Source organism: Tenrec ecaudatus, chromosome 7 (assembly GCF_050624435.1).
Source record: "Tenrec ecaudatus isolate mTenEca1 chromosome 7, mTenEca1.hap1, whole genome shotgun sequence".
Taxonomy (NCBI): domain Eukaryota; kingdom Metazoa; phylum Chordata; class Mammalia; order Afrosoricida; family Tenrecidae; genus Tenrec; species Tenrec ecaudatus.
Window position 1 is genome coordinate 104,726,603 of NC_134536.1, and position 12,761 is coordinate 104,739,363.

At 38.9% G+C, this 12,761-nt stretch overlaps 1 protein-coding gene across 1 annotated transcript in view; it reads right to left on the reverse strand.

Moving 5' to 3' along the window:
• Positions 1-12,761, reverse strand: part of ADGRB3 (adhesion G protein-coupled receptor B3) — a 796,551-nt gene that overhangs the window by 146,426 nt on the left and 637,364 nt on the right. Inside the window, exons 16-18 of the mRNA XM_075554045.1 lie at positions 11,491-11,617; positions 9,760-9,863; positions 6,082-6,184 (exon numbers count right to left, since the gene is read on the reverse strand). Coding sequence (XP_075410160.1) covers positions 6,082-6,184; positions 9,760-9,863; positions 11,491-11,617 — 334 coding nt within the window. The remainder of the gene's footprint in view (positions 1-6,081; positions 6,185-9,759; positions 9,864-11,490; positions 11,618-12,761) is intronic.

The window sequence follows — 12,761 nt, forward strand, 5'->3', positions numbered from 1 at the left end:
TTTCCCATTAGGAGTCCACCGCCCTCTAGTTTGGCTCACCTTTACTGATGATCTCTAAATATACCACAAGATGAAAACATAGCATCGTTTCCTTTTTTAACTTAAGGAGAACGTGTATTAAACCTTAAAAGATACAAGGACGACCCAGGCTCAGACACACCCTGCAGAGGAGAGAGGCCATTAGCAGGAGGTCAAATGCTGTCCCCAAGTTGACATCGTCATCAGCAAGGGGACTTGTGTAGATGATGTGAGGTTGACGAAGTGCTCCAGAACAGAGACCATTGGTTAGCCCTAACATTTAATGACGGGCTGGGACAGAGGAGGCCCAGAGAAAGCCAAAGAGGAGTGAAGAAACCAGCATCTGACGAGGCTGGAGCAGCGTCCTGCTGATAGAAAGGCTGCACAGGAGCAGAGAAAGCGCAGGTTCCCTTCAGATTTGATCACGGGGAAGTAAAGTAGTTCAAAGAACGTGCCAGCAGAGGCCAGCCTGTATCAGACAGAGGACGCTGCCGAAGACAGGGAGGTGAAGGCAGCTAGGAGAAATGATTTTTGTTGAAGTATTTACTTTTGAGAGTGACAGGCCAATCTTCTCGCCTCCCCACACCGCTTGGAGAAGCTGTCTGCGTACCCCTGGAAACACACCAGTAAAAATATTTTCTGTTACTGTGATGCCACGAAAAGGCCTGGCAGTCTAACTTAAGGGACGTGTCGCCTGCTGCCATGGCTTAGCTTTCAGACATTCTCAACCATGGTGATGGAAACACCCTGAAAGGATGTTTGGGAACAGAACACAGCCCTTCCCATAAATCAGTGTGCCATACTTAAAGACATATGACATAAATGGTTCCTAACCAGTGCTAAGGAGAATGTGTGTCTATACTCTCAGATGTGGAGGCTTCCATGACTTTATCTATCAGTAAGGGCGTTTCTTTGGTCTCTGGACCTCTGAGAACTGAAGTTGGTATCTAACTTTCCTCTCTTATGTGATTCCATTGTTTTGCACATTTCTCATGAACATGTTAGAGGGCTTATCATTTTTATTAAACATTGGTATTCTCAGTAGGTCCGTGTATACCAGTGAGTTTACCTTAATTCTTGGAGTATCCAGAAACATACTGACTAGGTTGACTCTCTGGCATTCCATTTCAAGTGGACGCTACAATTCCCGCTGATCTATGCGCATTTGCCACAGCCGATCCGTTATCAAATTGGATGTAAAAGATGAGGCTTTCATGGTGCAATAGGTGGTTAATTACGATGATCATGTATTGATGGATCTCTTTATGTAAAATAAAGGTATTGAGGATATGTGGATTGAGTCATATAGATACACACTTTTTATTCTTGAATTGCTTGTGTGATTGATTTCCCTGAAGCCTATATACTGCACTTCTTAAGGATGGGGTCCGTGGTTTTGTCCTTAATCATTCTGTGCCCAATCATTAGTTTAGGAAGATTTCTGATTGGGTGATGCTGACCCAAAGACACAAAATCCTGTCTACATTATGGCTATGTCCATCTCAAGAGAATGTTTCCTACAGATTGAAGTTAACAAATCTAAAGGACAAAGGCCCAAGAGTTCACTGAATTACAGAACAGATTTTATTCCTTATTTGATCGATAATCACTGCTTCTATAGATACCAATATGCATGACAAAATCTGGACTTAGATTTGCCTTCATTATAACTTGGTAGTGGGTTCGTGGGAGAGAACAGTATCCCCAACATCACGCGTGTCGATGTTATCTAAGAGCAACACCAAAACCATTGTTTGACAGAACTTAGCTTTGGTTAGGGAGAAGGAGTGGTGTGTGAACTCTAATACAGCAAATCACTTCAAAGCCTTTTGGGAAGAAGCAGAGAAGATTAAAGAAAATATTAGGCTCTGAATTTATTTGTTCCAAAGATAACCTTTGCTTTATGCAAAACAGTAGCTCCCAAAATAGTTTACACGTCACATCAAAAGATATGTGCATACTTGTAGGTGCAAAGAAAACTCTTTACTAATAAGCAACCTTTAAGATAGAGAAATACCTTAGTTGAAAATTTAAATGCATAAAGAGAGTAAAGAGTAATGTTACATCAAAAAGAAAGCTCAAAATATAATGAAGTGAACTGTAATTAAATTTTACAACTGCATTTAAAAAGGAGATATAATAACTTGCATGGATTCCTTACTGTGCTATGGCAAATGAATCTACAGTTTAAATATTTTAATACATCATATCTTAAACAATGGATTATTTCACCTTGTTCCCATCCAAACTAAAAAGTAAGCAGAGATACACAGTAGTGAGACAATCAGGTGAGTTCTATTTCAACACTCATTTCAGCGAGGAAGCCCTGTGTGGCCCTTCAAAACTATGCTGAACATCAGCAGCAAATAGCAGTTTTCACACAGGACAACTCTCAGACAGTTTCAAATAACTTGCTGACCAAAAAGCTCTATGGAATGGTTCCACTTTTCCATGTTGCAAGTATTAAAGCATAAATCAAAACTTAGCAGGAACTGATTGATGACAGAATGCCTGCGACAGCAAAACCCCACACAAACCCACTTGCCATCTCGCAGATTCCCACTCACAGTGACTCTGCGCAAGGTTTCTGAGAATAAATCACCAGGGCTCAGACAACCTCATCTTTTTCTTAGGGTGTGGCTGTTGGATTTGAATGACAGCCCATGTAGTAAGCAGCCCAGTGTTTATCCCATGGCAACACTAGCAGTAAAGGTGTTCAATAAACCAAACCAAAGGAAACCAAACCAACTCCATGTCGTCAGGTTGACTCTGACACATAGCAGCCCTAAGGGACAGAGCAGGGTTGCCCCACATGGCTTTCCAGGGCTCAAATCTGTAAGGGAGCAGAAAGTCCCACCTTTCTCCTACAAAGCAGCCAGTGGATTCCAACCATTGACCCCATTAACAGAGGAGAGTTTAATCAAGCGGTGAAGAGGTCCTAGGCACAAGCCGCCACTGAGCACTACTATGCACTTCTTTAATGCATCCCGGAGTTTATGCAGATCCTCATTTCACACGGGTAACACATTATACATTTTTCCTGTTTTTTTTTAAGCATTCCTACCTCTACAATAAAACATGTATACCCTTTCACACACCAAAATCTCATGTAGGAAATAAAGGGAATTAATTTAATTCAATTCAATACACAGATCATAATGAAACATATGATTCCCCCAACCCCAGAACCTTGTTATTTCTGAGAGTGCCTAGCAGTGCATACTAGGGTTTTGCCTTTTTTGCCCCTTTTAGTCTTTTCATCACAAATGTGCTCTCTTGCTCGTTCCTCTGCTCCAAACAGTTCATGTAAAATGTCCATAGCATCATAGCATGAGAGAAAAGCATTGATGTCTCATTTTCTTTAGCGTCACCATAACCTATCATCTCTCACAAAACCACCGTGCTGTAAAGCAAATCACGTTAATGGATTTGTTTTTGATTTTTAAATAATAAGAATATAACAGCCATTCCTCATGATCAGAAATGAAAAGTGCAACTCAACACATCTTATCCCATCTTTGAGGCATATTCACAATTTTTGCATGTAGCAAAAAGACATTTTGACTAGGAAGGAGGGCACTGAAATTCTGCGAAGGCCAAACTGGGCAGGCACGATGTAATTTCTCAAGACTGGTTGAGCTCCTGAAAATAATTATAGTCTATACTGTCCAATAGGATAGCCACTATATGCAAGCACCTGTTGAGAATTTGGAATGTGGCTAGTCCAAATTGAGATGTGTGTGAAGGTCAAATGTATACCTGATTTCAAATACTTAATTGAAAAATTATGAAATTCAATGTTCATATTGTCCATATCAAGTATATGTTAAAACAATAACATTTGGAGTATATTGAAATGTTAAAATGGACTTACTTTTTAAAAAGGTTTTCTTTTAATATGGCTACTGGAAAATTTCAAATTACATATGAAGTGTGGCTTTATCATTTGCATTACATTTCTATTTGGATGGCACTGATTTGGATCACTATAAATGTGCAGTAGTGAACCTTGCTGGAAATTCCATATTCCATAATTGGCTCAGAACCTATAAAAACTTTGCCACACAGTATGAAATAGTTTTGAAAGCATATTTTCGACTGACGATGATGCGGATTTGCATAGTCTAACCAGGAATTATTTAAGAGTGTCTGAAGTGTTACAAAAGGGAAGAAAGGAGGCTCTGGGTGAAAAAAAAAATCCTAAAACTTTGGGCTAAACTTGACTTGAATTCTGATATATTTTGCTTCGGGGGAAGCCTCCCTTTCTGGATGGAGATTTAAAGGAAAAGAATTGTGAGCATGAATCAAGAAACGAGCATTTCTCAGGGATCTAAAGTCTAGCCCATGAGACCACGGAAGAGTTAAGTGGTGGCAGGAGCAGCCTAAAGGTCCTCAGGACCTACAGTATTAGCTTCTCTGCTTCGAGCTGCTGAGCTCCTTCCCTCTCGCTCTCCCTTCCCCTAACCCGCCCAGGCCATGCCCATGTGCCCCGTATTTGGTCCACCACTGCGGAATTGGTGCTTTTCTGTCCCCTCCTCCAAAATCACTAGAGGCTCCCCTTACCTTTGAACCATCCTCTCCCTGTTTCCATTTCCCATGTATTTCCGTCATTGATTCATTTATTTCAAAATGATTCCAAGTCAAATCCACCTGGTGGAGAGCCCTTAACCCTCCAGGGTAGAGTGGAACTACCTCTATGGGTTGTTACCAAGACTCTACCCCTGATGGGAGTGGAAAGTTTTATATTTTTCCCAGACAGCAGCAAGGCAGCTAGTGGTTTAGAACTGCTGATCTTGAGGTGAGCAGCTCAGCTGGTAACCCCCTACTCCATCAGGACTCATTATATATATAATAAACATGATCTATAAATGCATATATATGTATCTATATTTGATGCATATGTATTTATAGATAATGTTTATAATATAGTTAGGATATATTTTACTAGACATTATGGTTCTCTCATCTTCTTTCTTTAAGTTGGAAGACACAGTAAAGAAAAAAACCAATATAAAGCATTTGAATCTCAAATTCATTAAGATCATTTTTACCTCCCCTCTGCACCCTTTATTAGTTATTTGATTGTGTTTTCTTGTTAAAGAGCTAGTGGCCTCCTCCTAGCAATGTGGCTCAAAATGGAATCTTCCGCAGACTCACCTCCAGCGTTTTCTAGGCCCTAGCCAGTTCCTTTGGGTGAGCAGCGGGATATCCAGAACGTAGATTAGCAATATAAACAGACAACCCAAAATCTGAACTGCTAGCCAACGTCTTAAATGAACCCGCTGAAAAGTTAATTTTAATGTATATTGTAAAGTTTAATTATTGACTTCTATGTTTGCAAAACAACAACCGGCCTAAAACCATGTGATTAGCTGACAAATAAATGATCAAGGCAGTATTTAACAAAACCCCCTCAAGGGTGGAGTAAATCCACCTGGGATTGCGCTAATGGGTTTCTTGAGATACATTTTAGAAAGTTGAGCATCATTTCTCGAAAAGACAGCTATTCAACTCAAGTCAATTCGCATAAATAGGACTCTTACATTCCACAAAAAGTGCCTATGCGGTTAAACTGCCATTTTGGCTAAGTACCAAAACACATCTTGATAAAGGGGAAAAAAAGTCATAAAACCTCCAGTAACTTCACTTAATACACACTTCCAGTACCGAATAGGGCATATTTTAGGTTCATGCTCAAGAGCAATCCTGTATGCAATGTAAGAGTCAATATGTTAATTAACCAGACCCAAACACAAAATAACCAAACCTTGCACATTTGACATCTCCAGGTTTTCAACACATAGAGCTTTCATACCATGCTTAAAAAAACAAAATAAAAATTTTGGGCTCTGAAGAACAGTTGCTCAACCCCTAGGAAATTAAGCCAATGACTATTTCTGGATGGGTATAGACAATGATTTTCATAACCCAATAACATCTTGATTTTAAAATGAATTTGAACCATTCTTCATTTTATCTAGAATAAATGTTCAGATTATCAATAACCAGCTCTGTGTCAAAACACAAACACACCAATGGAGTTAGATTAATTATCATGCCTACCTTATTATGCGTCTGAGTCTGTCCAACCAGTATGAGGATGTTGGATGAGATGATCGATAGGCAGAAGTTAATCAGAATTATGGACCGCTCAGAGCGTATGTACCTAGCCAGAGAAAGAGTGTGCAACTTCAAAATTCAACAGAAACATCTTTCTATATTTTGAAAAATCAACAAATCACATCAAGGGAAAAACAAACTAACACATGGGAAAAATATGGAAACGAGATTTTTAAATAAATGTTTCAAAGACCCAATGGTATAGTAGTGGCACAGAACGTGCTTCCAAACTACTTTCTCCTTAGATATTTGAATGGACAATGCGGCAAATTCTGCCTAAGCTTCAGTTGCACATCTGCTTTCTGTATAATCTTTTTTATTAATAATAGGAAACATTGATGTGTCAACCAGTATAATGCACCTTGGTAAGACACAGGCACATGCATTCTGTACATAGCAGGTTAAGTATTACCATGGGGATCAACTAACAGAAACTGACACAGCAACACAAAAAGAACAAAATAAACATCCCACAGGAAATCAAAAATATCATTGGCGACTATTAAAAGAAAAAGACCATCACGCTCATGAAGCCATGAACAGTTTCCCCCTGCTCCCATCTACTATTTCAAACATTCAAACATTTGTATGTAGTCAGGCTGTTACTCTAATTTCAATTCCTGAAAATTGGGGGGAAATTCAATAGCTCTCTAAAAGCTAATATGATTCACAAATAATTTGCCGCTAAATGGAAAAATTACACAGCCCTTGCCCCATTTTACCCTTATGCAGAAATGTTTCTATACAGTCTATTCTGTAACTTTTCAAGTGCACCAAGAATGTAAGCCAGAGAGAAAACTTCTCAGAATCAAAAGTCCTACCAGCTATTTACCCTGAAAGGGTAGCCACTATTTTGCTTTGTTGCTTTACCGTACCCAGTGGTAAATCACTGAGTGACAGTAACAGGAAGACCTGCTTGTATTTGCTGTATGTCTGAGCATGCTCAGTTTGTATTAGACCCTGGAATAACAATCCATAGTAGGCGTGGGCTCTCCTGTGCAGCATTAGATGGGGCTGCCCAAGAACTGGAGGCAGTCTTGGAAAGAGAAACATCCATCTAAGTGAATCTCTCTCTTTTTGAGGAGTATTTAGGCAGCAGGCCTACACACCATCACATATTTCAAATCAGAAAGCAAAACAAAAACAAGAGAAAAAATACAAATACATTTTATAGTTACACTAGAAATCTCTTTTTTTCATGAAGAAAGCCCGAAGGATTAACTTGGGCTGAGCCTCAACACAAGATGGCCTCAAATATTACTTAGTCTCACCCTTGCATTCTTAGTGCTAAAACTATCATCGATTACATAATGCAACACGGACGATACTATCAAACATTGAAGTGCTCCTTTCTGTGGGTTAGGGGTGCAACAAAACGTTTAAAGGAGACACAAAATTGATCTTATAGGTGGTATTAATGGCTTCACGGCATCACAGAAATTATCATAAGGGTCTCAGTGGCATTATTTGCTCCATACATAGGAAAATCATAATAATAGATCTCTAGAATTGATCACCTTTAGGAATCTTAAACTGGCTCCATTGTCATCAACACTAAGTCATATTGCTACCAATACAAAAGATTGCTCTAAAGTGTCACCACTTTTAAAACTTTTTATGTCATGTGTGAGGCTTGACACAAAATTGTGAATACATGATTTCGATATATTTATTAAAAGAACATGCTCAATTTTTCATTGATGTCTCAAAAGAACTCTACAGAATCTAGTTGTAAATAGAACATAAGATTCATGTAATAATTCATGAGGCTTGACAGTTCTGTCAAACTATTAATACTACTTCGATTCTTCTGATCTTTTAGACCCATACTTTGGAGTAATGTGAAAAGTTGGCAATGAGTCTCCGACCACCCACTTTAAGGAACTCAAATCAGTGCATTTCTTCACACTTTCCCCTAGACTTCTCAATTCATGTCAAATTTTGATAGCTCTTTTGAAGGTAATTGGTTAGTCATAGAAAACAGTTATAGTAGGTCATTTCTCTAAACATATGATAAATTTATTATGGACTAATTAATTTGCATCTCGCAGACAAATTTTGCCCATTAGTTACATTGGTAGTGCTCCTATGTGGTTCCCCATAGGTATTCAAGGGTAAGAAGAAGGTAGAAAGTAAGGTGCTGGTACCCTTAGTGCTAAGAAATGGAATGCTGTTCTAAATACTTTCGTGAGTATAAATTATGATGCCATTGGGATGACCTGGTATCCTGACCTATGGACACTGTCTCAGTTTTCAGAAAGTGTTGTTCAGGAAATGTGAGAGGGAAAGGTTTTCTTCCCAGACTTTGCCCATCTTGCTCTTACTTTACGGGACAATGCTTAGTTGACAGTGCCATGAGCTATTGTCTACAATGACATGACCAGCAAACGAAGCATTCTTTTGTTTTTTCCTGGAATAGGCCATATCTCTTAAGGTTTCCCAGTTTGTCAATGTTCCATGACAAGGTGGCTCCTTCAAAAAGAGGAAGAACTTCGATTCTATTTGTGAAGACGGGCCAAGCATGTGCATGTACTTTGCTGTGTTATGAAGCATAAGAAATATTAATATCTTTGGCAACTCAAATATCCCTTGACAATTAATTACTTTTTTTTCAAAATAGTAAAATGAAAAACAATGATTTACCAAAAAATAATAAATTCAACATTCTTTCCTTATTAAAAGATAATTAGTTTTTTTAATCTTTATTTTTTATTTAACATAACTGGAAAATCTCTGGAGCAGAAATGTTTGTTTTTGCAATATTAGTAGTTTAAATATTCAGCAAATGATAAATAATTATATTCCTCCTGACATAGTAAACATATTTTTAAAATATATTTTAATTAATAAATGAACATAAAAAGACTGAACATTTGAAACTTTAAAATCCCATTGGAAAGTTTGGTCATATGGTTTTGTACTGATTATAAGTATGTGAGTAGCTATAGAGAACCTCACAGATAGAGTCCTAGATCAAATATTGAGTAATAGCAATTTCTAAATAATATCAGATATAATTTCAAAAGTTTAGATACAAATTTTTCTCAGCCCTTTTTTTCCTAATTTATGCATTTTCTTCTGACTTCATTTATCAATTTGCAAAAATCTGATTTATTCGAAGTATTCAACCAAGAGGCCTTTCTAGAGCAATATGGTGTTATGTAGGCGCTTTAATCTTACAGAAGGGTTCATTCATTGTCAAATACATATAGAAAGCATGAGTTCAAAATTTAGGAAACTGGAGACCATATTTCTTATATTACATATTCAGTCAAACCCTCAAATTCTATAGAAATTTGGTTCAATAGGACCCACACCTGGACCTGACAATTGGGTCTAGGAGTGCATGCTTAGAGGTAATCAACTTGTTGAAAGCTAGAATCAATTGAGAAAAGTGTGTGCATGTGTTTTGTTTATTTTCTCAACACAGGCAAATATAGACAGAAAAATTAGGTAAACACAGCTCGTTTATTACAGCTCAATCAAAACAATTACAACTGTTGTAAAAATACAGCTTTCATCAAATTAAGAGGACAGACAACATATAATGATGATCACATTCCCCAATTTAACTCTGAACAACTAAACCTTGTAGTTCAAGCGTATCAATTGATTACTCACCTCCATAATGCTGCATAGACAACTGCTAGGGTGATCAAGGCCAAGCAAGAAAGGCCACTGCCAACTATTAGGGTGACTGAAGGTGTACCAGAGGATTCCATGATCTAAAATGGAACAAAACAAAGATGGGAAAATATTATAAATTAAAATGATAATATGTCCGTGAAGCAACAATAACGCATCACTCTAAAATAGGCAACACTGTGGTTGTAGTTACCAGATAATTACACATGGAGCCACCACTCAGTTCCCGTATTCCCTACCCCTAAAATGACTCATTCTAACTCTCCTCTCGCTCCCACTGTGAAGTAATACAGGCCACTGAGTTGTACAGGCTTGATGGTGGTGTATGATCTACCGACTGTGGTCTGAAATAAAGAACAAGCTGCAACGTGGTCAACCTTCACATGTTAAATTGTTCTCTAGCTGAAATTTGAAGGAGCATTCATTTTTCGTTAACTAATCACAGCCCAAATCTTTCACAATATGTATTACATTAAAAACTATCTCAATCTTTCAGTTGACAGAAAATAAGGTTCCCTAAATCTAGTTCATAAAGATTGTAAATTTTTCAAACTTCCCTAGTTTTGACAACTTGGTTCTAAGTATTCTTTCATTCAATGTCACTTGCTTGGCCCCTAAAGATAGAGAAGGCTATCAAATTTCAAATGCAAGAGCTGCAAATGTGTTTCATGATTTTCCCATTAACAGAATATATTGAAGTAGTTTTCAGTATCAGTACCCAAATAAATGACCTTGAAAATAGCTTTATATCTTTTAAAACATGCATAAATATCACAAACATTCATTGATCTGAAGGTTTCTGTTCTAAGATATGAACATATAATTAACTACTAATATCTGTTCCCATATTTTTAATATTGGAAGTTTTAAGAGAGCATTCTGTGTTCAAGTGTGTTCCAAAATCTTAGCTATACATACAAAATTATACTAGGTATTTTAAATCACCAGAATAAGTGAAAAAAGTGATACATATTTAGGCCAAATTTAGAATAAAAGTCACATTTATCTGAATAATTATTTTTCAGTACTTTAATTTTTGAAATAATTTCTCAAAATCTATTTGGTGAATATATTATTTTTCTTTTAGGCATTCTTATATAGCTTTTTCTTCCTAAAACTAGTTCTATAAATCCAAACACTTTTAAGGATTTATTTTACAGTTTCTGACGACCATGCTTTCATGAAAACTTCGTTTAATAAAAAAAAGAGAGAGAGAGAGAGAGAGAGAGAGCTAACCAAAAGATGACCCCCACTCCCCCTAGCCCCCCCCCCCCAGGATGCCTGTACTGAAAATATCCAATGCAGATATCCAATGTGTTTGGCTATCGTGTCTAGGGTCTTCAATCTACCACCAACGTTATTTCCACAAATTTCTCAGAATAGCTTTCCAGTTTAAATATAAAGGTTAAGTTGGCAATTATTTTTATTTGAAAGTTTGCAGCATATTAGTAATATGACTGGAGTACATTCTCAAAACTATACTGCAGAAATTTCAAGTTAGAAAACACAAAATTGAGTAGACTATAGTTATATCACACCAACAAGAATTCATTTCACCAAGCTACAGTAGCTAAGGAGGAGAGGAACCCAGTTTTGCCACCCTGCAACATTTTCCATTTCCCCATTTAAAATGCAGCTCCCTGGAGAAACACTCTCCACAATGCCCCTGCCTTTGCATTAAACCCGTGTTTTCCCTTTGTTACTTACTATTTCTCTAGGTTGCTGAGCCAAAATGGCGAAGGTAGAGAGACGATCACATAAGCATTTCGTATGGGATGCATCGGTAAGCACAGTTTTACATCCCTGGGTGGACCACGTTCCCAAAGATTCGTTCCTGCAAAGGGTGGGGGGAGATCGGGATAAATACGCCTGACGGCCAAATCCGTAAAGAAGAAAATGCAGTTTAATCGAGAGAATCGTCTACTGTAATTCCCGTACAGGGGGGGAAATCTACTTGTTGTTGGACAGGACGTAATTTAGATGCCTCTCCAGTAAAGCAAAGACGGAGTGGGAAAAAGCGAGCAGGCGGCGGTGCGGCGTGCAGAGAGCTGTCCAACGCCGAGGGTGCTGAAATCGGGACTAGCTCTGTCCAGCCCTCTGCGAGGAACGGCAGCGGCAGCGGCAGCGGCGACGGCGGCGGCACAAACTGCCGCCAGAGTGCTGGCAGCCACTTCCTATGCTCATCGGATCGTTTCAAACACTCAGGGTGTAAAGAGCCTTTTCATATTTTCATACCAGTTCTGATTCTCGCCCCGCATTTGGGGCCGTGAACGCTGGCTTTTAAAATGCGGATTTCTCTGAAAAGCTTTCCTAAAAGGTTACATTGCTTGGGTTGGTTGATAGGATCTTCTTCGCTGCTGGTTGGGGATTTTTTTCCCCTCCCTTTAGAATTAGCTGCTGTGAAAATTTCACCCTGGAAACGGGAAGCAGCAGCAGCGGCATCAGCTGGTTCTGCCTCTCATTGCCTTTGCCTGGTATCCAGGGGAGGGGTGGGTTTCAGAAGCCAGCTTCCCACTCCACACTTCACTCAGCCCCACTTGGCTCTGGAGCCCTTGACATTTCTCCCCTCACCCCTGACTTTGCCCCAGGGCAGGAGCATTAAGCTAATGCAAAGTCTGCTGGAACATTGGAGGAATAACCCCACCCCGAAGTCCAGTAGGCGGAGGGAAAAGAGGCCCTGGCTCAATTTTCAGCTTGGTTTAGCTATTCATAATGCTAAAGCATATGGTTTATTTCCCAGTCCAGCAGAACAATAAAAAATGGAACCAACCTACGTTTTCTTAGAATGGGGGAAGGTGCAGGAGAACCCTTCCACCCCCAGCTGAACTACTCCACAGGCAAAGGGAGAAAAGGAAAGGGGGGTGGGGCACGGGCGGAGAGGGGGGGGGAGCGATACAGTTCAACCAATCAACTTAATTATCATTACACGTGTTATAAACTGCACCAATTGCCACCCACTCTTCCCCAGGCACCGAGAG